Source organism: Aotus nancymaae, unplaced genomic scaffold, assembly GCF_030222135.1.
Source record: "Aotus nancymaae isolate 86718 unplaced genomic scaffold, 86718_ANA_hifiasm-v0.15.2.pri h1tg000067l, whole genome shotgun sequence".
In the NCBI taxonomy this organism is placed as follows: domain Eukaryota; kingdom Metazoa; phylum Chordata; class Mammalia; order Primates; family Aotidae; genus Aotus; species Aotus nancymaae.
This window is the reverse complement of record NW_026988482.1, coordinates 7,608,176-7,634,822: the sequence shown is the minus strand read 5'-3', so window position 1 is coordinate 7,634,822 and position 26,647 is coordinate 7,608,176. Positions and strand designations below refer to the sequence as shown.

Here is a 26,647-nt window from a genome sequence, read left to right as displayed (position 1 = left end):
CCCATGTTGGAGTGCAATGACGCGATCTCCGCTCACCTGCAACCTCTGCCTCCCAGATTCAAGCAATTCTCCTGCCTCGGCCTCCCAAGTAGCTAGGATTACAGGCATGAGCCACCACGCCCGGCTAATTTTGTATTTTTAATAGAGACGGGGTTTCTCCATGTTGATCAGGGTGGTCTTGAACTCCTGGCCTCAGGTGATCCACCCGCCTCAGCCTCCCAAAGTGCTGGGATTACAGGCGTGAGCCACCGCACTGGGCTTATCCCACCTCTTTGAGCCTCTTACTCATCACCCTGTAGTAAATGCATGTCCCCCATGCTTAGTAGATACAAGTCCTTCATGACCAGACATGAACTTACACTTCCAGCATAGGATAAATCACGGTCCAGAAATCTAGAGCCAGATAATGATATCATCTGCCTCCTTGTCATCCCAGAATCCCAACTGTCAGCAGAATGAATGATGACCACTTCATCCCTATTCCCAAGTCCTTCACGGTCTCGCCCTCCAAACTAGCGGGAGATCCAGTTAGACTAGGAGATAAAGTACCTGGAATACTTGGAAAAGGCAATGAACACAAACTGATAGTTTAGTTCTTGACCTGGAAAATAATTGAAACTTGTGATGTTTGGTAAAGTCTCATGTGCAGAACAGACTGAAATGAGTGAGAAGACAGTTATGAGACCAGAGACATGCTAGGGCCATTGAGAAGCCGCTAGCCAGAAACTGGAGGTTTACAAGGAAGTTAATAAAGAGAAAGGGGCAGAGCTGAAAGATAACAGACAAAACTTGGTGAGTTGCTGTCTGATTTGGTATTGAGATTTCAAAGAGGGGAAGGAGACGGAAGGTAAATAAAGCCAATGCCTCGAGCCCAGAAAATGTGGAGAATGACATCTTCACTGAAAAAGTTAGTTGTTTAGTTTTGGGGATGGGGTGGGAGGAAGGTAAGTTTGAGAGCAGATTATTTATATATTTAAAAGCTACCCCTAGTAAGCAGTTAGAGGAACGAATACGTGCATGTGATTCCATCAGCAACAGGGTGTCTTTCTGACCAAACTAAACTCGGCATGTGGTTTCACACTCTGATCAAAACAACGTCAGTCAATCAAATAAAATGATTTTTTCTTTTTTTTTTCTCTTTAGTTGGGGCTGGTTTCTGTTGGCTATTTTTGCCTAGTTCAAAGTGACTCGCCTAGGGAACCAGCCCCTCCCATTGGGTTGTAATCTATTAAACACATTCAGCAAAATGACTAACTCTGCGGTCTTCTCTCAACCCCTCCAGTGTTATTAATCCCGCACATCCAGCCACTCCTCACCCCTGCAAGCAGATATTGCCATGAAGTTTATAGTTATTGATTTATTTATTCATTAACAGCTTCTAGAGGTGAAGGTGAAAATTTACAATGTTTCGTCTTTTACAGCTGATACTGAAAACTGTCTTATTTCCCTCCCATCCTCTTCCTTGAAGATTTTTCATCTCTAAATTCATACCGTCTCTCATTTTAAACCCCTTCTCCATTTTATGAGGACACTCAAGGTGTCAGGGAGTCTGGGCACATTTACATGTGTCTGACAAAGCAGAAGGGAAGGGAATTAACATCTGCAGAGACCTATGTGCCAGGCACTGTGCTAGGAAACCTGTATTCATTATCTTTAATCCTACTGTGTAAGGTGATACCACTATTCCCATTTTCCAGATGAGGAAACTTGGGCTCAAGAGATTAAGTAGAATAAATAGTATGCTCAAGACCACAAATATAGGAAATGTCATGGACGAGATGCTGACTCAGGTTTGTTGGAGCTTGGGGTGATACTCCTCTCTGTTTCCTGGCAGATATAGATTTCCGGGTACTGCTGACATGTTGTACTCCCCATCAGAAGCCAGTGGTACAAAGAAGGAGCAGAGGAGAAGCCTTCAATATCTCACAGGCCCCGGTGTACAAGCCTCTCGGCATACCACCCACCCCCCAAACCCACATACGTACTTCAGGAAGCTGGGCTCTTTATTTTAGAAGATTCAAAGGAACTGAAATAACACATTCCTAATTAGTTTGAATTGAGGAACCCACTAGCTATATTTTTTACTGAAATTGAAAATACAAAAAATAATTTCATAGTATGAAAAAAACTCTTTTAACGTTAGACCCAATTTAGGAGTCTTACGGTTTTTATTTTCATAGTTCCACTCTCAGTGGAGGCATGTGAGACACAGTTAGTAAACAGGAGTCTTTTCTGCTCTTTCTTCTCAGTCAACCATGTCAACATCATTGCTGGCTGAGCTCTCCTTTCTCTGAGCTCCACAGCCCTTAGCAGACACGGCTCAGTACTACAGCTTTTATAGAAGCTCTGTGATATCCCCAGTGGGCTCTAAGTTTACTGATAGGTAAGGTAATTCAAATTCATCTTTGCGCTCCCTCCCCCATAACCCCTAGCAGAGTATTTTAAACATACTAAAAGCTTGGTAAATGCAGAAGTATAATTGTCTATTGAACATCACTATTTTAACCAACTTTTTTTTTTTTTTTTTTTTTTTTGAGACTGAGTCTCGCTCTGTCACCAGGCTGGAGTGCAGTGGCTTGATCTCAGTCCACTGCAACCTTTGCCTCCCGGGTTCTAACGATTCTCTTGCCTCAGCCTCTCAAGTAGTTGGGACTACAGGCACGTGACATCACGCCTGGCTAATTTTTGTATTTTTAGTAGAGACAAGGTTTCACCATGTTGACCAGGTTGCTCTTAATCTCTTGACCTCATGATCCACCCGCCTGGTCCTCCCAAAGTGCTGGGATTACAGACATGAGCCATCACGCCTGGCCTATTTTAACCAACTTTATAGGAAAGGATAAGCTAGAAGATAGAATAGGATTTCAAAGTAGAAAAAATCCTCTATAATGCTCAAAATAATTCTGGTGTAGGGGAACTTTAAGTGAAGGCAATTCATTTATTTCACAATGGCATACATTCACACGTAGTGCACAGATACTAAAATGCACACATATATAAATAATACTCATAAAGAACGAAAAGACATAATACATTGTGTTCATCCTATAAGCCCACATACATTACACGCATTCCTACATAGTACACAAGATACTCCATACAGTGACTGCTTGGCCGTCTGCCTTCAAGTCAGCGTTCCATAAGGCTCCATCTCTAACTGCTATAGGTAAACTTTGAGAAGATTGATTTGAGTTGTGCCAGAAAAGAAAGTAGAAAGAAGCAGACCAAGATGGTGGAAATAAGAACTTTCCTTTAAATTTAAGAAAAGTATAAATAATTCATTGGATTCAGTTTGCCAGTATCTTATTGAGGATTTTCACATTGATGTTCTTCAGGGATATTGGCCTGAAATATTTTCTTATTTAGTTGTGTCTCTCCCAGGTTTTGGTATCAGGATGATGTTGGCCTCATAAAATGATTTAGTAGGAGTCCCTCTTTTTCTACTGTTTGGAATAGTTTCAGAAGGAGTGGTACTAGCTCCTCTTTGTACTTCTGGTAGACTTCGGCTGTGAAACCATATGGTCCTGGACTTTTTTTGGTTGGTAGGCTATTAATTGCTGCCTCAATTTCCGACCTTGTTATTGGTCTATTTAGGGAGTACTATGCACCCATAAAAAAGGATGAGTTCATGTCCTTTGCAGGGACATAGATGAAGCTGGAAACCATCATTCTCAGCAAACTAACACAAGAAAAGAAAACAAAACACCTCATATTCTCACTCATAAGTGGGACAATGAGAACATATGGATGGAGGGGACGGGGAGGGATAGCACTAGGAGAAATACCTAACGTAGACGATGGGATGCTGGATGCAGCCAACCACTGTGGCACATGTATACCTATGTAACAAACTTGCTTCTTCTGCACATGCACACCAGAACTTAAAGTACAATAATAAATAAATAAATGCATACATACATACATTCCCTTTTTTAAAAAGAATTCAGACATTACAGATAGCAAAACCTCAACTTCTAATCTTTATGTATTTCTCGGAAGTAACCATGATTACAATGTCATGTATATCCTTTCACGTCTCTCTTTTTTACAGTTACATAAGTATATTTGTACCACTACAAAAATTGCATGTAATTTTGAGAGTTTTTAAAAATGACATTTACTTCTACTAGTTCTGATAGTCACAAAAACTCCGCAAGGGAGATTCCATTATCACTTATGTGAGGAAACTAGGGCTCAGATAGACAAAGATTTCAAAAATTTTACCAAAGTCACGTAGCTAGTAAGTACCAGAACTGAAAAGAGCCTTCCTATCCATGAATAAAATATGTATCTATTTATTAAGATTCCCTGTTGTCCTGCTGTAAACTTCTATAGGTTTCTCCATTTTTCTCCATGAAGGTCTTGCACATCAATTGTTAGATTCACTCCAGCATACATTCTCCTTTTTTTTTTTTTTTGAGACAGGGTCTCACTCTGTTGCCTAGGCTGGAATGCAGTCGCACGTTCTTGGCTCACTGTAATCTCTCTCATGAGCTCAAGGGATCCTCCCACCTCAGTCTCCCGAGTAGCTGGGACTATAGGCACACACCATCACACCTGGCTGATTTTTTAAATTTTTTGTAGAGATGGGGTTTTGCCCTGTTTCCCAGGCTGGTCTTGAACTCTTGAGCTTAGCCAGTCTGCTCACCTCTGCCTCCCTAAGCACTGGGATTACAGGCATGAGCCACCATGCCTGGCCCATTCTACTTTTTATTAAAAATTTGAAATATATTTTTTTCTATTATGCTATACTTCCTATTTGGCTATTGCTAATGTAAAGGAAAGCCACTAATTTTTAATATTGACTTTGTATCAGTCACTTTGCTGAGATCCCTTAATAATTTATATTTATGTGATCTCTTGGTTTTTCTAGGTATGCTATCATATCACTTAAAAATCATAACAGATTTGTCTTTTCTATTCCAATGTATATACCTCTGATTTTTTCTTATTTAATTGCATTGGCTGGGATCTCTCATAGACTGAGATTGTTGAATACTATAGGTCCTAACATGCATTCTTATCATGTCCTTGATTTTAATGGTTAAGGCTTCTAATATTTCGCCATTTAAATATGAAGTTCGCTGTGGGGTTTTGGAGGGTAGCCATTATGAAGTTAAAGGATGTTGCATTTACTTTCCTATGTGCTTAGAGGTTTTGTTAGTTTTTTTGTTTTTTGTTTTTTGTTTTTTTAAAGAAAGAAAGAAAGAGAAAGAGAAAGGGGGAGAGAGAACAGGAGTCTTGTTCTAATGCCCAGGCTGGAATGCAATCTAAAAATAGGTATTAAAAACCTCTTTTATGCCGATAATTGTGCTTAACAGCGGAGACAGGAAGGAATAATGGAAGAAAATAACAAACAAACAGCCAACCAATATTTCATTTAAGTCTGTGAAATGCTATACAAATGCTGAAGAGTGATTTACTTCCAATTATGTGGTCACTTTCAAAATAGGTGTAATGTGATACTGAGAAAAATGTATGTTCTGTGGACCTGGGGTGAAGAATTCTATAAATATTCACTGAGTTTACTTGTTCCAGGTCTGAATTCAAATCATAGATGTCCCTGTTAATTTTCTATCTCATTGATCCGTCAAATATTAACAACGTGGTGTCAAAGTATCCCGTTATTATTGTGCGGGAGTCCAAGTCTCTTTATAAGTCATTAAAAACTTGTCTTATGTATCTGGGTGTTCCTATATTGGGTGCATTTATATTTATGATGATTGACTCCTGTTGTTGCATTGATCCTTTTACCATTATGTAATGTCCTTCTTTGTTTCTTTTAGTCTTTGTTACTATTAAAGTCTGTTTTGTCAGAGACGAAAGTTACAACTCCTGGTTTTTTTTGTTTGTTTGTTTTTTGCTCTCCATTTGATTGGTAAGTCTTCCACCAACCCTTTGTTTTAAGTCTTAGTGTGTCCTTGCTTATGAGATGGATCTGGATACATTGTACCGATGGGTTTTGACTTTTTATTCAATTTGCCTGTCTGTGTCTTTGATTGAGGTATTTAATCCATTTCAATTTAGGATTAATATTGATATTTGTGAGTTTAATGTTGTCGTTTAATGCTAGCTGGCTATTTTGCCCATTAGTTGATATAGATTCTTCATTATGGAGATACTCTTTACCTTTTGGTAAGTTTTTGGGATGACTGATACTGGTTATTCCTTTCTGTGTATAGTGCTTCTTTCAGAAGCTTTTGTAAAGCAGGCCTGGTGGTGATAAAATCTCTGAGTGCTTGCTTGTTCGTGAAAATTTTTATTTTTCCTTCATTTATGGAGCTTAGTTTGGCTGGATATGAGATTCTGGGTTGAAAATTATTTTCTTTGAGGATATTGAATATTGACCCCCACTCTCTTCTAGTTTGTAAGGTTTCTGCTGAGAGATCTGCTGTGAGTCTGATAGGCTTCCCTTTATGGGTAACCTGACCTTTCTCTCTAGCTGCCCTTAGAATTTTCTCCTTTATTTCAACTCTGTTAAATCTAACGATTATGTGTCTTGGGGTTGCTCTACTTGAGGAATATCTTTGTGGTGTTCTCTGTATTACCTGGAGGTGAGTATTGTCCTGCCTTACTAGGTTAGGAAAGTTTTCCTGAATAATATCCTGAAGAATATTTTCCAGCTTGGATTCATTCTCTTCATGACATTCAGGTACACCTATCAAACGTAGATTAGATCTTTTCACATCGTCCCATATTTCTTGGAGAGTTTGCTCATTCCTTTTTACTCTTTCTTCTCTAATCTTGTCTTCTCATTTCATTTCACTAAGTTGGTCTTCGACCTCTGATATCCTTTCTTCTGCTTGATCAATTCAACTGTTAGAACCTGTGCATAGTTTTCGGGGTTCTCGTATTGTATTCTTCAGTTCCATTAATTCACTTATATTCCTCTCTAAATTGTCTATTCTCATTAGGATTTTGTCAAACCTTTTTTCAAGGTTCTTAGTTTCTTTACATTGGGCTAGAACTTGTTCTTTTAACTCACAGAAGTTTCTTATTGTCCACCTTCTGAAGCCTAATTCTGTTAATGGAACACACTCGTTCTCCATCAGGCCTTGTTCCCTTGTTGATGAGGAACTGTGATCCCCTGTAGAGGGAGAGGCATTCTGATTTTGGGTATTCTCAGCCTTTTTACACTGGTTTCTTCCTATCATTGTAAATTTATCCACTTGTCGTCTTTGTAATTACCGACTTTCAAATTAGGTCTCTGAGTGGACGTCCAACTTGTTGATTCCCAGCACTGGAATCTGAGCAACCCACTGCGCTGGCTAAAACAGCGGCGTTAAGATTCGTGGTGCTTTTCTGCCTGGGAATCTCTGGTCTGGCTTCCTTCTTGAGTCCCTTTTTCAATCAGCTGAATAGGCGACTCTGCCTTCCCAGAGCTCCAAACGTCGACCAAAAGGGGACCCAGTCCCGTTTACTCTGCACTGGGAACTGCTGCACTGGGGCACCGGCAAAACTGCCGCGCCGGCCACAAGAGTCACTCTGGCGACCCGTGGGGCTCCTCCACTGGGAATCTCCTGGTCTGTGAGCAACAAAATCTCGTCTGAAAGTGTGGCGATCTCTCATTCTCTGCGCTTTCACTGGGAGCTACAATCCTGAGCTGTTAGTAATCGGCCATCTTGGATCTCTCTCCAGTTTTTTTGTTTTTCATTATATTTGAGGGTTGACTTTTGATACTTTTTTCTGCATATATTGAGAATATTGAGGTGGTCATATGAATTTCTCTTATAGTCTGTTAACATAGCATATTGATAGGTTTTATAACATTGACCCAGTCTTGCCTTACTGAAATAAACTCTCTTTATTGTTCTTTTAATACTATACTACATTTTACTATTTTACCTGGGGTTTTACCATACTTAGATGACATTGGTCTATAATTTGTTTTTGTTTGTATTTTCCTTGTTCAGTAACTTAACACCTTTTAAGTTAATCAACTGTAACTTAACATCTTTTTCTATGCTCTAGAACATTTTATGTAAGAGGAGAATTATCTGTTTCTAGATGACTCTTAAAACTGCCTGTAATCTTGTCTGGGCCAGGAGGGTGGGGCAAGTAGACTTTTTAATATTGGTTCAATTTTATCTATTATTGAACTAGTCAGCCTTTTCTAATTCTTGAGTCACTTTTGATCACTTATATTTTTGCAGAATTTTCTCATTTCATCTAGGTTTTCGAATGTGGTGCTATGAAGTTGAATATAGTAGTCTCTCTTAATTTAATAAAATCTCTTATATTTCTAGTTATGTATTCATTTTCATTCCTGATATTGCTACTGGTTCTTTTTCTTCCTCTCCCTCCTCCTCCTTCCCCTTCTCTTGCTCTGTCTCATACTCTGCCAAAGGGTTGCCTATTTTATTGAATTTTTCAACAATATTAACCAAAAGGACTTTTGCTTTTGACCAGAACTGTCCAGTTTTTTGTTTTGTTTTGTTTTGGGGGCTAGTTCACTAATTTTTGCCCTTATCTTCATTACTGCCCTCTTTGGCTTCACTTAGATTTCTTTTGTGTCCCCTTTTTAGCTTCTTGAGTTGGAGGCCTCATTCATTTTTGTTTTCATCTACCTTGCTTTCTAAGAAATTTATTTAAGGCTACAAAGTGTCCTTTAAGCATCGCTATAACCAAATTTCAATTTACAACATTGATATTTAAAACTTGCATATCTTCATTTTATTTAAACATTTAATTACTTAAGAATGCATGGGCCTTTTTCTTAATCTTCATATTGCTATAGATGAAGTTACCTGGGATGCAGATTCTGAGATGGAGATTGCCATGCAGAAGTGTTAGGAGTTTTATTAGGGAGTACTCTTGGGATCACCATTCGTAGAAAGGAAGGGACAGAAATGGAACTTGGCAAAGGGAGAAGTTGGACTGGAATGGTCTTGCAGAGTTGCTCCCAGTCGGGGTGAGAGGACCAGGCTTTTACACCGTACCACTGTGTATCATCCAGTCACTGGGTGTGGGCTGCCCAAGAAGGGGGCATGACCTTGGACAAGGCAGCTTTTTATAATAAAGGCAATTTCTGAAAAGAATTGACAGGTGAGAGTTGTCTGCCAGCACCACTCCCTAGCATCTGGGAGATCTGATTGGCACAGTTCAACACCTACTGCAAATATGTATAGTTTGATATTTTAGATGTACATACTGAAAGGTATTGAACAATTCTATATTGTGTGGCCTTTAAATTGTTCAGATTTTTTGCTTTTATAAACAGTGCTGCTACAAATGTCCTGGGAGTTGAGATTTTGTGGAAATAGTAGTAGTTGTGAAAGTAATGCTGTTATTACTGCCCATAGTTGCTTTCTTAAGATAAATTTTTAGAAGTAAAATTTCATGGAAATGTACATTTTCAGGCTATTGGCATATAGCGTTATCTTGGCTAATGTACTTCCACAGCAGCAGCATTGGAGAGTTTCTGTTTCCTTCCTTTCTTGCCAACAAGAATATTAACTACTTTTAAATTGTTAACAATTTGATAGGTGGCAAAAGTATCTTACTGTTGTAAGATACTGTTTCTATCCAATAGAGTATGGTTTAGATGAATATGAAAACAAAAAGCGTTCCCCAGCCTGAACCGATGGCACCAGATACCATGTGGCAAGAGTAAAGGCTTTATGTCTAACACTTCTGGAAGGAAAATGAAATCACTATTTTAAAAAAAGCTTCAGTATTACATATTCCACTCACCACAATTATCAAATGAGGAACTTGAAGCATAGAGAGTAGAACTGATGACCACTGAGGCCAAGGTGGGTGGATCACGAGGTCAGGAGTTTGAGACCAGCCTGGCCAATATGGTGAAACCCCAGCTCTACTAAAAATATAAAAAATTAGCCGGTCACAGTGGCACATGCCTGTTGTCTCAGTTACTCAGGAGACTGAGGCAGGAGAATTGCTTGAACCCGGGAGGTGGAGGGTGCAGTGAGCCAAGATCATGTCACTGTACTCTAGCCTGGGTGACAGACCGAGACTCCATCTCAAAAAAAAAAAAAAGTCACTGAGCTACTAAATACCAGGACTTGGATTGGACCCAAAGGCTCCAGGTCATACAACACCTTCTTATATTTGCTTTAGAAAATGAACTTTTTCTTCCTTTCTGGTTTCCAAACCCCTTCAATCTGTAGTGTTTCTGAAACTGGGGTTCATGAGCACCTTGTGAAATGATTTCAATGTTGTACTTTATTTAAATGACAATGTTTAAAATTATTGTAGGTCTATTTGCATTTTCTTGATGACTTCCTTAGGCCAAGTACTGCCGTATGCCATTGCCCATTAACTTTGTGTCACATGACGTGATGGTGGAGAACAGCCTCCAGAGTCAGAGCGCCTGGATTTGAATCCTGGATTCATTAATTAATAGCTCTATGACCTAGGACAAGTTACTTAACCTTCGTGTTTCAGTTTCCTCATCTTTAAAATGAGCATAAGATTTGTATCCACCTAATAGGGTTGTTACGAAGAGTCAACCAGCTAATTCATGTAAACTGTTTAGGACCGTCTGTCACATTGTAATGGTTAGCTAATATTAATGAAGTGTTTCTTTCAAACTGGGTTCTAGACAACTCTGGGGTAGAGGAGGCCATCCAGGGACATATTGTCTGAACCAGGCATGAGGTGTATGCACCTCTGGATGCTGTTGTCCACAGTGCTGAATCATTGTTGCATGATTGCCCATTAGGACACTGCTGGTTCTGTGGAGTTGGTGGAGGAAGGGGCAACTGGCTACCCAGAGCCTTCCATAAACTCAACCCTAGGTTTCGGGAATGAACCGGTAAATCCACCCTCCATCAGTTTACCATCTAGAGATGGTACTAATAATCTCTGCAGGTCTGAGAAGCAGTACGGATGCAGGGTGGGGTGGGAGAATATGGGCTTTGCATTGAGGCAGACATGGGTTTGAATGATGACTCAGTTTCCTGTGAGGAACCTGGTCCCAGGTGTAATAATACGTACCTTGAGAGATTATTTTGAGGATTGCATTAATGTAGAACGGGTAGTAGACTCTCAGTAAACAGCTGCCGCTGTTTATGTTGTTATGGGAAACACAAAGGGGAAGAGGAGAAGGAAAGGAGAATTAGAGAATGGGAGATCAGGCGTTGGCAGAAGAGAGAGGGGAGGGAGAACACAAATGCTTCCCGAAGTGGAGAATGATGCAGGTTGGCTGACCTCAAGTTCCTCCTAGTCCACAGGAACTTACCAAGCTGAGCATGATTTTACACACTGTTCCAACCTTGAATGTTTTCTCTCTAATGTGGTTTTGTTGTGGTTATTGTTAAAACACACACACATACACACCACACCACTATCACCACAGTACCTGGGCATTTTTACAGAGCTGTCTTTTTTTAGACCTGCCCAAGCCCCATACTCACGCTCTAGGACCAGGTCTCTGCAGTGTCTCTTCATTGACAGTTCCATTTCTGGTGTGGGAATGGGCTGCCGGCCTTAATGGAGCTGTCATTTTCTTACCTTCATGGATTTTTGGTTTGTTTCTTGTCCATCCACTTACGGTAGGAAAATCTTATCTGTTCTGCGCCTCCTCTAGATGAATACTTTGCACAAAATGTCATAGAAGGAGAATGAAAAGCAGATCCAGATTGGAAGGAAAGGAAAATTCTGCAGGGAATATAAGTCATAACATGACAATTTTAGGAGCGTGGCATGATGACAGTTTTCTGGCAGGCATGGGCCTCCAGCTTCCCTGTAATGTTTTCCTGCCTCAGGAAAGTGAAACTGACTTGACAGACCCAAAATCTGTCTGCTTACGGTCCCCCTTAAGAAGAAGAAATAGCTCCAGATACTCCAAGTTTCTCTTCTTAATACTGTTCCTTAGGTTAACATAAAGCAGTGGTTACAAAACACAGGGAAGCTGCTGGGCCACCCTGGATCTCTCTAGCTCTGATGAGGGGTCCAAGAATTTGCCTTCCTAACACATTCCCCAGGTGGTGCTGATGCTGCTGGGATGAGGCTTTCAAAACCACTGGCAGAAAGTTTTCCTAGTGATGCTCTCATAAACACTTAGTCCATGTTCTGGTGCTTGTAACAGTATACCAGAAGCTGGGTAACTTATAGAGAAAAGAAACTTATTTCTTACTGTTATGGAGGGTGAGAAGTCCAAGGTTGAGGGACTGCATCTGGTGAGGCCCTTCCGGCTGGTGGTGACTCTCCTGAGAGTCCCAAGGCGGTGCAGGGCATCACATGGTGAGGGGGCTGAACATGTTAGCTCAGATCTCACTTCCTCTTCTTATAAAGCCACCAGTCCCCCTCCCATGATAACCCATTGGTCCATGAATGGATTAATCCATTCACAAGACCAGAGTCCTCAGGACCCAATGACCTCTTAAAGGCCCCACCTCTCAATACTGCCACATTGGGAATTAAATTTCAACATGAATTTTGGAGAAGACAAACATTCAAACCATAGCAAACATTATACAAATAATCCTCATAACAACCTGAGAACCACGCGTTCCCATTTAGAGATGAAGGAGAACTTGCTAATGTCACACAGTTGTATGGGATAGAGCCAAGATCTGAATTCTGGCCTCTAATTCCAAAGCCAGACTCGTGCTTGGTGCTCTGGGCAGAAGAGTCCCTGACGCAAGGCATGAGTCTAGGGAAGACTTTCCCCAGGTAGTAATTTCATAAAGGAGACCTCCACTCACAATCCCTTCCCCACATCAGCCTCTCAGCACTGGAGTTCAGAATCAGAACTTCCCATTGCTATTCACAACCCTGCTTCCTTAACTTTCCACCATTACGGCCCTGAGTGGTGAAGCTGAGTAAACTTCTCCCAGGTATCACAGAGGTGGCCTCAGGGAAGAGCAAGGGAATTTTTGTTTTGTTCTGTTTTGTTTTCAAGTCCCATGTTTTGCCCATAAATTTCCTGCATATTTCACATTCTATCTCATTCTGTGCTCGTGTTTAATATAGCATAGTTTTCCCCCCTCAAATAATAATTGGCTTTTCAGGAGCAGGCCATGGTTTTTTTGTTTTTTTATTTGTTTGTTTGTTTGTTTGAGACAAAGTCTTGCTCTGTCACCAGGCTGGAGTGCAGTGGTGCAATCTCGGCTCATGGCAACCTCCGCCTCCTGGGTTCAAGCAATTCTCCTGCCTCAGCCTCCTGAGTAGCTGGGATTACAGTCATGCACCACCACGCCCAGCTAATTTTTGTATTTTTTTTTTTTTTTTTTTTTTTTTTTTTTTTTTTTTTTTTTTGAGACGGAGTTTCGCTCTTGATACCCAGGCTGGAGCGCAATGGCGCGATCTCGGCTCACCGCAATCTCCGCCTCCTGGGTTCAGGCAATTCTCCTGCCTCAGCCTCCTGAGTAGCTGGGATTACAGGCACGCGCCACCGTGCCCAGCTAATTTTTTGTATTAGTAGAGACGGGGTTTCACCATGTTGACCAGGATGGTCTCGACCTCGTGATCCACCCGCCTCGGCCTCCCAAAGTGCTGGGATTACAGGCTTGAGCCACCGCGCCCGGCCTAATTTTTGTATTTTTAGTAGAGACAGGCTTTCACCATGTTGGCCAGGATGGTCTTGCTCCCTTGACCTCATGATCCACCAGCCTCGGGCTCCCAAAGTGCTGGGATTACAGGCGTGAGCCACCATGCCCCGCCCACAGCTGGCTTTTTAACAGCATCTGTACCTGCACAGGCCCTAGCACTTAGGTACTCAGTATTCATTCATCCAGAGATGTCACCATGGGTTTTGGAATAACACAGACTTAGATTCCTATACAGTCCTGTCATTTACTAGTAGGACAACTTAGGTACATTGTTCTCAGCCTGTTTCTACAGCTGTAAAATGGACATAAAACACCTTCCTCACAGGGTTTGGTGATTATAACAGATGAAGTTTGCAAAACAGAAGATGTGTTGTAATCTATAAATGGAGGTTACCGCTATTGTTTGTTATTACAATGATTTGTTGAGCAGGTGAACAAATAAGTGAATGAATGACCCATCCTCAGACTGTGATGCCCCTGAGCTTCAAACACTTCTCAGACCAACACTGTCTGCCTGTGCCAAAGACAGACCCCCTAAGTAGCAGTTCTCAACTTCTCCTCAGGACCCAAAAGCTTTTTCTGGGCACGAGCCACTCCCAGCACCCTGACCCGAGCACTTGGTTCAGCTGACATTTTCATGACTATCCCGCAGCAGAGATTCTCACATTCACTCTGAGGCCACTAATGGTGTACAGAGTAATTCTCAAGTGAAAATCCTCTCTGAATTATTATTATTATTTTTTTGATACTGAGTCTTGCTCTGTTGTCCAGAGTGCAGTGGTGTGATCTCCTCTCACTGCAACCTCTTACCTCCCAGGTTCCAGCAATTCTCCTGCCTCAGCCTCCCAAGTAGCTGTGATTACAGAGGCCCGCCACCATGCCCGACTAATTTTTGTATCTTTAGTAGAGACCAGGTTTCACTATGTTGGCCAGGCTGGTCTTGAACTCTTGATCTCGGGATCCACCCACCTTGGCCTCCCAAAGTGCTGGGATTACAGGCATAAGCCACGGGGCATTGCCAATCCTCTCTGAATTCTTATGGACAGAATGCAATTCCAAGACTTATTTTTATGTTTGTTTAAGGACTATATGCTGGTAATCTACTAAAGCAGTTATTAGGTATTACTCATGTTTGCTACTCATAAACTCAAATTAGATCACTGCTAAGTTCCCCAAGGGCTTTAATTCAGTTATCTGTGAGGTCAGGCTGCTTTATAAATGCTCAGCAGGTACAGCCCCCACACTCAAGCAGATGGTTAGAATCCTGTGACCTGGGGAAGGCCCCGTTGTTATCATTGCATGTCAGTCTTGCTTTGAGTTGGCTGTGGTTTTCAGCTACTGCTATTCTTGCTTATTAATTAGAAATTATAGTTCACTTGACTTCATCATTATCATATTAGTTGGTGAAGGATATTTGTTAACCCCACAGCAGGCAGTGATACATATTTGCATCGAAGGTATTTTTAGCCTATAATTTTCTAATTACTAGATTTTAAGACATGAATATGTTGCAGTTCAAGCATGAATCATGCAGATTCAGTTGCTAAATAGATACATGCATAATCTGCCCCTAAAAGTGCTTGTGTAGTTGTTTTGGTTTTCTGTGATTACATAACTAACTACCCCAAAATGTAGTGGCTCCACAATTATGTTATTAGTCTACACGTTTCTGTGCGTTGGGAATCCAGACCAGGCTGAGGGGGGATGGGCTATCTCTGCTCAACGTGATGTCTGCTAAGGCTGTGAAATCCCAGACGGCTTCTTGTCTCCCAGCACAGCTAGGATGACTTAGATGACTGGGTGCTGGCTGGAATGGCTTGACTGGGGTCTTACATCTTGGGCTTCAGTTCTTGTCATCAGCTGGGTTGCTCAGTTCTCCTCTCTGTCATGTTAAGTCTCCCCTCATCTGTGTGGCCTCTCTGTGTGGTCTCTCTGCAATCTCTCCAGCAAAGTGACCGAACTTATTACGTGGCAGTTCAGTGCCCTCAGAAACTCAGAAGTGGGAGCTGCCAGGCCTTCTCAAGGCACCACTTTTAGTGCATCCTCTTGGTTAAGGCACATTACAAGTGCAGCCCAGACTCAAGCGAAGAAACTAGAAAAGGCATAAATACCAGGAAGCATCAATGTAACAGACAACCACAATAGTGACAGTTCATTGATGAATTTGAGCAACTTATGTAACTTGCAGAATACTATCAGGTTAAGCATGATAAAGTAACTTGATTATAAGCCTATATCTGTTATAACTTTATAACCCTGATAGCCTATACTGGTGTAGGTAATTATTTTAATATTAAAATGTGAGTGTCGATGCATATTTTATGGTAAATTAAGTGACTCCTAAATGATATTATCAACAATTGTACTGCAACTTGTGTCTTTTGTTCCTCTTGAATTCTTTGTTACTACTCAGTTCTTTTTCTACAGGTACGTGTAAATAGATGCGGTAGGATCTTTTACTCCGTGAAAATGATCTCAGTCAAAAAAAGATTGAGAATCATTTTTCTAGTGTCAAAAAATGAACTCTTAGAAATCTTGAGGTAGCTAGACCTACAAAATGAACGGTACATTCTTTCTGCCCTGAAGGAGTTCAGAGTCCGGTAGGGAAGAGAGTGAATAAGGACATGCGCTGCAGTAAATGCCGTAGTGGAGAAAAACCCAAAGTGCTACTGGAGAGCAGAGAAGACATGCCCAGCCCGCTCCGGGCAATTAAACAGGGCATCTTTAGGTGCAACTTGAACTAAACTCCAAAGGCTGCGTAAGAGTTGCAGGGTTGAAGAAAGAACAGTAGGAGTAAAAGCCAGAGATGGGGTGCTTGTCTAATTGTGACTTTTCACAAGTCTGAGAAGAGAGAGGGGTTTTCATCTTTGTAGCTTTTAGTCTTTCTTCCCTTATGAAAATGTACTCATTATGGCTTTGTAATAAACCTTCAAATGCACATAAATATGCTCCTCCAATCTGATGTCATATTCATGAATTAATGTTTTCAGGAGAGCAAAGAGGAGATGAGGAGGTGTATGTTCCTGGATAATTGGGTATGGCTGATTCATTCAAATGAATAGAGAGACCCAGGGTGCAATTCAATACTCATTGAATTTGCCTTCTTCCTCCTGACTTGTGATTTCCATGCTGACATCTGTACAGAACAAATAGAATTTGATCCAGAATACAAAATTGCAGAGCTAGAAAATGCATTAGAAACCATTATTTCCACCCCCTCATTTTATAGACAAGGAAACTGAGGCCATGGGTGTTGAAGCAGTTGCTCAGAGTGACATAGCTGTAGAGACATAAAACAGTCTTCTCCTACCCAAGTCAGACAATATCCAATCTGAGTTTTATTTAGAAAACCCTATTCAATTTTTTTTCTGTCAGAAAAGATGCTTGGGGTGGTAATAAGAAGATTGTTCATATTACAAAGAGCCTCTGAGAGAGGAGCAACGGAGCAGGCTGCTGAGGGAAGTGCCGAGCTCCGTGAGCTGGAGCAAGCCCTCCAGGATGTCAGCTGTCGTCTTCATCAAAAGCCACAGCCAGAGGCGGGCTGTCATGTGGGATACCATCTGGAGAGTCAGGCAGTGTTTTAGGCCCCTAACTTTTCTTGATGGAAACAAGTAATGGTGCAAGGCCGGACGCAGTGGCTCACGCCTGTAATCCCAGCACTTTGGGAGGCCAAGGCGGGCAGATCACCTGAGATCAGGAGTTCGAGACCAGCCTGGCCAACATGGTGAAACCTCATCTCTACAAAAAAATACAAAAATTAGCTGGGCATGGTGGCAGGTGCCTGTAATCCCAACTACTCAGGAGGCTGAGGCAGGAGAATCACTTGAACCCTGGAGGCGGAGGTTGCAGTGAGCTGAGATCATGCCACAGCACTCTAGCCTGGGCAGCAGAGCAAGACTTCATCTCAAGAGAAAAAAAAAAGAATGATGTAGCTTTCTCCACTGTGAAGTCAAGCACTGAGCTACAATGGAACAACCATAACAATGATAATGTGAATATCTGTTGAGTTATAGCAATGTATACCACGTCACCTCATTGCCTCTCCTCAGCAGGAGCATCAGCTCCTTCAGGAAGCTTTTCCTGATCCCTTGTGCCTGCTTCAGGCACATTAGATGACCCCATAAATCTCTGGGATATCTGCACTCCTTCTCTTGCCAGCTGGTGTGTTAATTATTAATAGCTATTTGGGTGTCTGTCTCCCGCAGGGAATTAGCAGCTACCACAATAGAGAAATATATAGGATTCTGTGGAACACAGCTGGGAAAACAGGCAAATTTGCTCTAAGAGTTCAAAAAAGCTATAGAAAAGAAGTGACCTTTTAATCTGGATCCAGAGCGATGAGTAGAGATTTGTTACAGGAAGGAAGGAGTAAAGGGCATTTCATGTAGATCAAAGCCATGGTGTATTTTGTCAGTCCATAATGCTTATGAGGTCCTCTCACATCCAGGCACTTTGCTAGTGCAAAGAGTAGATAGAAGGTAGATTTGGCTGGAACGTGGAGTGTGTGGGGCAGAGGTAATGGGGGTGAGAATGGGGAGGTGAGTTATTACCACAGGTAAAGAACCTTGTGGAACTAGCTAAGGATACAACCCCTTTTTTCTTGGAGGCCAAGGGAGGCCTCTGAAGGATTTTAAGGAGGTAAGTGTCTGAGTCAACTTTAATTCTAAATGAGAAAGATCTCTATGAATAGGTATGGCGTGATTCATAGGGTATATTGATTAATGAAAAAAACAATGTGCAGATGACTATGTATAATGTGCTACCTTTTGTATTAGAAAGAAGGAGAGACCAGGCACAGAGGCTCACATATAAGCTCAGCACTTTGGGAGGCCACGGCAGGGGGATCACTTGAGCCCAGGAGTTTGAGACCAGCCTGGGCAACATAGCAAAACACTATTTCTACAAAAAGTAAAAAATAAATTTAGTGGGTCATAGTGGCATACACCTGTAGTCCCAGCTACTCTACTGGGAGAGGGCAGCTGAAGTGAGAGGATTGCTTGAACCCAGGAGTTCAAGGCTGCTGTGAGCCATGATTCCACTACTGTTCTCCAGCATGAGTAACAGAGAGAGACCATGTCAAAAGAAAGAAAGAGAAAGAAAGAAAGAAAGATAGGAAGAAAGAAAGAAAGATAGGAAGAAAGAAAGAAAGAAAGAAAGGAAAAGAAGAAAAGGAAAGGAAAGAAAGAAAGGGAGCGAGAAAGAAGGAGAAGAAGGAAGGGGGAAATAAGATATCCATATATCTTCTCACATGTCCAAAAATAAACACAGGAAGTATAAACTAGATGCTACAAGGGTGAGAGGGAATAAGACAGAAAAGAGGAGCTGGGAACAGAGTAAAAGGAATGCGGGATACTTCTCTGAGTATATCTTTTAGTTTTTGTTTTAGTTTTTGTTTTGAGACAGGATCCCACTTTGCTGCTCAGGCTGGAGTGCAGTGGTGCAATCACAGTTCACTGTTGCCTTGATCCCTCTGGCTCAGGTGACCCTCCCACCTCAGCCTCCTGGGTATCTGGGACCACAGGTGCACACCACCATGCCTGGTGAATTCTTCTGTTTGTTTGTATTTTTTGTAGGACAGGGTTTTGCCATATTGCTCAGGCTGGTCTAGAACTCCTGGGCTCAAGCAATCTGCCTGACTTAGCCTCCCAAAGTGCTGGGATTACAGGGGTGAGCCACTGTGCCTGGCTGAGTATATCTTTATATATAGTTTTGACTTTGGAATGATACTGAAAAAGAATCAGTGGATTTGAAGAAAACACCCTAAAATGAAATACAAACAGAAACTGACGGGAGTGGCAAAGAACTAACATACGTAACTTTGCGAGGGTATTTTGAGGATATGCTGTTGCCTGAAAACAAGAGAACCGAAAACAAATCTTGAAGTCTATTTTGTTTTTCACAAAGGTGTGGACTTGCAATTCTGAAACTACTTTCCGTGTATTAAGCAAATAAGTATGTTGTAGATGATGGAAACAAAGCTTGTTAGAGAAGAAAGTTAAAAAATATGGGAAGAAGGGAAGGCTACAGCTGACTCTGTAATGCTGAACTGGAGTTGGAAGTGTAAGTATGAACTCAAGGTATTTAACATAGATAGATAGATAGATAGATAGATAGATAGACAGATAGATAGAGATGATTAGAGAGAGATATTAGATTAGATTAGAGAGATAGAGATATTAGATAGATTAGAGAGAGAGAGAGAGATCTGGGGTGTGTATGTGTGTGTGTCTGTGTGTGTCTATTTTCTTTCTTATTTCTTTTTTTTTAGACAGTGTCTCACTCTGTCACCCAGGCTGGAGGGCAGTGATGCAGTCTCAGCTCACTGCAACATCCAACCCCCACCTCCTGGGTTTAAGTGATTCTCCAGCCTCAGCCTCCTGAGTAGCTGGGACTACAGGCATGCACCATCATGCCCCGCAAATTTTTGTATTTTTAGTAGAGATGGGGTTTCTCCATGTTAGTCAGGCTGATCTGGAACTCCTGGGCTCAAGTGATCCTTCCACCTCGGTCTCCAGAAGTGCTGGGATTGTAGGCATGAGTCACTGCACCCAGCACATGCTCCTTTTTCTAGCTCTGTCCTTGATAGGGCCTAGAAGCAATGACACCCCAGCAGCAATGAGCATACCTGGTATCCAAACCTTAGCTTCAAATGCCATTCGTCACTAAAGGAAGTCCTTAGAGAGATGACTGATTTTAGCACTTGAGCTGAGAGAGTCCAAGATGAGCCTGAAACATTTTGCAGTTCCAGAAAATAAAGACGTGCTCAAAAAATGATTGAGATCTATCTCAAGAACAAATAGCCGTCTTGACTGAGCTTCCACTGAGCAAATCCACAACAATTTGAGAATCAAAGATAGCGACAGATTTGTAACCCACAGAATAAAATCAGAATCCATGAATATAAATATATATTATCTATAAATGCAGTTTTATATACAAATATGTATTATTTATATATTTATAATTTATACTTATTTGTTTTATATATATTATATATATATATATTATATATATATATATATAAATGGATATAAGTAACAAGAAGGGAAAGCCATTACTTACAATAGACTCCCAACTAACAAATATAGAAAGAATGATGGAATTAGAAAATCAGTATTATAGTAATAATTAATCCAGACAAGAATCATCAGTGGACACTAAGACGAGTGGATCAGAGTTTGATGAGTAATTACAAAATTACAACAGCCTGGAGCAGTATCAGATCAAATTCAGAAACCCGTGATGCAACACTAGAAACTTTCTACCCAACTACCATCAGCAGATTTTTTTAAATTTCAACTGTTATTCAGGGGGTACAAGGGCAGGTTTATTACCTGAGTATATTGCATGATGTTGGGGTTTGGGGTATGAATGATCCCATCACCCCAGTAGTGAGCATAGTACCCAGTTTTTCAGTTTTACAGCCTTTGCCCCCTTCCCCTCCCTGCTCTAGTAATTCCCAGTGTCTATTATTTCCATATTTATGTCCATATGTACCCAATATTTAGCTCCCACTTGCAAGTAAGAACATGTGGTATTTGGTTTTTACGTATTTTCTATTTGGTACTTGATACTTCTATTTGGTTATTTTCTATTCCTGTGTTAATTCATGTAGGATAATGGCCTCAAGCTGCATCCATGTTGCTGCAAAGGACATGATTTCATTCTTTTATGGCTGCGTAGTATTCCATGGTATATATGTCCTACATTTTCTTTATTCAATCCATCACTGATGAGCACCCAGTTTGAGTCCATGCCTTTGCTACTGTGAGTAGTGCTGGGATGAACATATGAGTGCATGTGTCTTTTCTGTGGAACTACTTATTTTTGTTTGGATATATATGCAGTAATGGGATTGCTGCATTGCATGGGAGGTCTGTTTTAAGTTCTTTGAGAAATCTCCAATCTGCTTTCCACAGTGACTGAACTAATTTACATTCCTGCCAGCAATGTATAGGCGTTCCCTTTTCTCCAAAGCCTCGCCGGCATCTGTTATTTTTTGTCTTTTTCCTAATAGTCATGGTTTTGATTTGCAGTTCTCTGATGATTAGCAATGTTGAGCCTCTTTTCATGTTCATTGGCCACTTGTTATGTCTTCTTTTCAGAAAGTCTGTTTGTGCCCTTTGCCCACTTTTTAGTGGGGTTTTTGGTTTGTTTTTTTTCAGCTGATCATTTAAGCCATATTGCTACATGTTGTATTTGCAATGGGATGATAATAACAATTATTTATTCAGTGTTTGCAACGTGCAGGCATTGCACCAGGTGGGGATTTTGATTTTATGGTTTTTGCATATATTAACCCACTTAATCTTAACACAAACCCTGTAAGCTTTTTCATTAATATCTTCATGTTTCAAGAGATGACAAGTATGTCTAGGGTGAAATAGCTCAGAAGAGGGCAGAGCCCGGATTCCAATTCCCTGCATTCTGGTTTTGAGTTCAGCGTTGTTCTGTTTCACAGTGTGCCTCTGCATCCTCTTAGCTCTCCCTCTGTGCTTCTGAAGTGAGCGGAATTCCCAGGCCATGGAGTATTCTTAAACAGAAGCACTGGTGGCTCCTTCTTTCTCCTCACCATGTTTACTAAACACCTAGCCTCATTTTTTCTCATCTGCAAAACAGAGGCAGCAAAATTGAATTTACACAGTATTAAGAGGACTAAATTGGATCATGTATATAAAGCATATACCACAGTGTAAAGTGAGCGTCCATTCATTGATAGCAGCAGCAGTGGTGACAGTGGTTGCAACGCTAGATTTCCTGGTATGATGGAAAAGGTTTCTAAAGGATACTGCTCACTTTTGTACTAAATTGATCATCAGGAGCCAGATCATAAAGAGCTCTATGTATCATGAAAAGAAGATTGCATCTTATTCTACAAGCAGTAGAAACTACTGAGGAATTTTATTACCAAGAGAGGTGTGATCTGGTTGGCAATTTAGAAAGCAGACCAAAAGGAGGAGAACAAAGCACAAGGCAGGGAGACAGCAGGAGGCTGCTGTCGAGGGCCAGGCAAGAGATAAGGAAGGTCTGAGTTAATGACAGGGCCGGTGTGATGGACAAGAGGGAGCACACAGTACACAGTCACACTCCAGGGCCAGTGCCTGCGTTTGGCAGGATAGAAAGGGGGAGGAGCTTAGCTGAGCCTCCCGCCTCTGACCTGGGCATTGGCTCCACTCGGGCATAACCCGAGCAGCTGGGGACACTGGAAGGGGTGGTTTGGGACACACAAGGGAGTCACGGTAGATGGTTGGGTTTTCAGCTCTGGATTAAGGCATCTGAAGACCAAGGAGAGAGCTCAGGGCTGCCGCAGGATGCCAGGGGTCATTGAAGCTTGGAGGCGGATGAGGTCCATCAGGGAAGGGACATAGAGTGAGAAGAAGGCTGAGGACAGGATTTTGGAAGCACCAATTTTTTTAAACTTTTATTTTAGTTTCAGGGGTACGTGTGCAGGTTTGTTATATAGGTAAATCTCATGTCACAGGGGTTCGGTGTACAGATGATTTCGTCACTCAAGTAATAAGCATAGTACACAGTAGGTAGTTTTTCCACTCTCTCCCTCTTCCCATCCTCCACCCTCAAGTACCTATTGTTCCTTTCTTTCTGTCCATGTGTTGTTAAAGTTCTGCTCCTATTGTTAAGTGAGGACGTTTTGTGTCTGGATTTCTGTTTCTGCATTAGTTCACTTAGGATAATGTCCTCCAGCTCCATCCGTGTTGCTGCAAGGAACATGATCTCGTTCTTTTTTATGGCTGTGTAGTAGTCCATGGTGTATATGTATCACATTTCCTTTATCCAGTCTTCCGTTGATAGGCATTTAATCTGATTCTATGTCTTTGCTGTGGAAACACCAATATCTAAAGATAGCAAAAGAAGAAGCTGAAGGAGACTGAGAAGAAACATCCAGAAAGATAAGAGAGTTTCAAGGTAGAAGGTTTCTGCCATGGCAAAGACTGCAGAGAGAGAAACAAAGCAAGGAAGGACTGAAAGGTGCCTGTTGGATTTGACAACTAGGTCACTGATGACCTTGACAGCAGCAGGTGCCAAGGAGCAGAGTTGAGCTGGCTGGATTAAGGAGAGAGCTGGACTTGTCAAGGAGAGAGACTAGAACTTAATGCCCCAGGAATGTGGGCATCTCATTTCCTTGCCATGCATTCTGGTTAGTGGAAGGTCTTCTTTGTAAAACTAGAATCTCTCTCTCTCTTTCCAGCATCTTCCCTCAGCTCTTGTTCACCTTCCAGGTTCAAAACAACCAGTCTACACACTTCCCCAGAGAATGATCCATATACACCTCCTGACTGGTCATCTCATCCAGCACTGCTCATATGCACCAGGCACCCCAGACTTGCCTTGCTGTCAGTCCCCAGGATGGACCCTGTTTTATTAAAACCAAGCTTGTTCTTTGGCAACACTGGAGGCTGTGTTTCAATTGGTCTTAATTCTCACCTTTTTAGGTTGGTGGCTTCCCAACTGTTTGTGACCTCAACTGAGAATAAGAAAGACACTTCACATTATGATCAGTATAACCATGGGTGTATAACTCAAGGAAAAGTCTTATGACATAATACACCCTTTTACTATGGTAGAGACACTCTAGTATTTTCAACTCCATCTCCTTCTATCCTGTTCCATTTCATGTGTTTACATGCTTGTTGTGATTCATGATGTCAATTTCACAACCACAAAATTTATTTAATGACCCACAGTATGAGAGTCTCAAAGGAAAAGATGCTAAATGTTTGTTTGCTGCAAGGAACATGATCTTGTTCCTTTTTTATGACTGTGTAGTATTCCATGGTGTATATGTACCACATTTCCTTTATCTAGTCTTCCATTGATAGGCATTTAGGCTGATTCTATGTCTTTGCTGTGGAAACATCAATATTTAAAGATGGCAAAAGAAGTGGCTGAAGAAGACTGAGAAGAAACACCCAGAAAAATAAGACAGTTTCAAGACGAAAGTTTTCTGCCATAGCAAAGACTGAATCCATTTCCATTTCCCTGCTTCGCTGAGGCTAGCAGACCATCCCTTGAACTTCCTTATTATGGCTCTGAGAGAACAGAGAACCGCTCCGGTCATGAGATGGTTAGCCAGCCTTGGGGGTATTCCAAAACGGCTCAGCAGAGCTATCATGGTGGAATTTAGAAATCAGTGGAGGAGAGAATGGCTACATAGGCCCCTGTTCCTGTAATTACTCATGAGGCATCCAACAGCCTAAGGCATTTTTATGCCCCAAGGATAGCCTTAGGCAGCCTAATACCACCTCTCATGTGAGACGTTGAACATTTCCCAGAGCTGAGTAGTATGGCCACCTATTCGTACAGGCCACAGCTTGCACCTCGACTCTCACCCCTAGCCAGACCTCTCTAAGGGTAGAACCATCCTTGAGAACCATGGAACCACTGTCCCCTGTAGATCTTTCAGCAAAGAACATTCAGGGCCTTTTTTTTTTTTTTAACACTTTCATTTACAATGTTTTTTCTGCTTCTACCTAGGAAAAGCCAGGATTTCTGAATTTACCTCGAATACAGACAGGAGGATGTTGCCTAAGAAGTAGCGGAGATCTTGTCTATCTCTTCTTCTGAGGGGTGCCTGCTGCTGCTGTATAGACTTGAGTGCTCCCAGAAGTCTCCTGAAGGGTTTACATCGCAAACCTGCAATGAGCCAGGCCTTGGGCTGGGCCTCCTCTTCAGCCTAGTGAACAAAACTGCGTCTCTGGCCTTCAGCCACTCACACCAAGTTTAAAAATGGGTGAAGAACGGTGGGTCTCCCTTACTCCAGAAGAATTTGACCAACTGCAGAAATATTCAGAATGTGAGTAAATGCATTGACAGACTTGGGAGGGGATTTCCTCTTGACTAGAGGCATCATTTCTGGAAAGCGTAGCTGTATTATCGTGGCAAAGCCACAAAGAACGATGTCGGGGCTGACAGCTTCTATTTCCTTATAAACACAGAATTAGTGTATTTAACATAAAAACACAATTATCTTTAGGCTCTGTAAATGCTACGTGGTCACCATAGAAATTTGTAAAATACATAGAAAAAAATAGAGTAGGTTAAATATCACTGACAACACTACAGACATTTTAGAGCACTTTCCTGCTGTGCACATTGCTTTACACGGTTGAGCTCACTCTGTAGACACCCTTCGTTAAACCTGCATTTCCCACCTAAAAGATCATGTGCGTTTTCTCAGGCCATTAAAGCCTCTTTAGGGCATCATGTTGAAGGGCTGCATGCTGCATGGGCACAACGTTACTCAATCATTTACTTTAATATATTCCCGCGTTTGGACCCAAAGCCATCTTGCAGTAAGATACTGAATGCTGATGTGTGTTTCTGTCTTGACTTTGTTCTGGGAAGGCTTGAGCCTTTACTCGGGGCTCTTGGTGTCCCATTGGTTGTGCCCCAGACCCAATTCAGTGCAAGGCACAGTGCTGGCTAAGGTGCACAGCCACACGTGGCCCATGGCTGTGTCCCCTCAGGCGACTCCCAATCCTGACTGGTGACAGGAACCTGTCGGGTTGTGGCAAGACACCACCTGACCACTGCACTCTGCCCCCACAGTGACCATCACTTACCCTGCGTGGCACTGACTTTCCGAGAGGCCGTTTGTCTTGCAGAGGTCTCAGCTGCACTGCCTGCTCCATGCCCCTGTCCCGTGGCCTCTCCGTTCACATTAACTGTGCTGGTGCTTCTGTAAATCACAAGGCCCGCAGCTGTTGACCTGCCCTATCGCTCTTGTACAGGCCCCCTTCTCACGGGACAGGCAGCCCTTGTCCCCAGCACTGGTCTAGGAGTCAGGGGATCCAGTTCAGGTGCCAGCTCTGCCTCTTGCTCTCTATGCTGTAACATCCCTTAACACCCCAGGGCCTCAGCAGTCTCTTCTGTACAATGGGAGGGTGGGACTAGGTGTTCTGTCCCTGTGGTCCCTTCCAGCCCAGCATCCTGTGACTCCAAATGCTCTCCGAGGTCAAAACAGGACCATAGGCCTACTGGCTTGTCACCCTCCTGGTACTCCAGAGCCTCTGATCTCTCATCTGACCTCCATGCGTTTAGAAAAACTCTAATATATTGGCAAGAAGCAAAAAAATCACCCTCCAGGGTAAATTCAATTTAATTCAGCTAGC

General features: G+C 41.9%; 1 protein-coding gene across 7 annotated transcripts in view; it reads left to right on the top strand.

Moving 5' to 3' along the window:
- DGKG (diacylglycerol kinase gamma) overlaps positions 1-26,647 on the top strand; it is a 213,134-nt gene that overhangs the window by 18,811 nt on the left and 167,676 nt on the right. For 3 of the 7 annotated variants that reach the window (XM_012470823.2, XM_012470820.2, XM_064366909.1), the window contains exon 2: positions 25,011-25,329. In XM_012470823.2, coding sequence (XP_012326246.1) covers positions 25,263-25,329 — 67 coding nt within the window. In that variant the 5' untranslated portion in view covers positions 25,011-25,262. The other 4 variants (XM_012470819.3, XM_012470822.3, XM_064366908.1 and 1 more) reach the window with 3 other exon arrangements.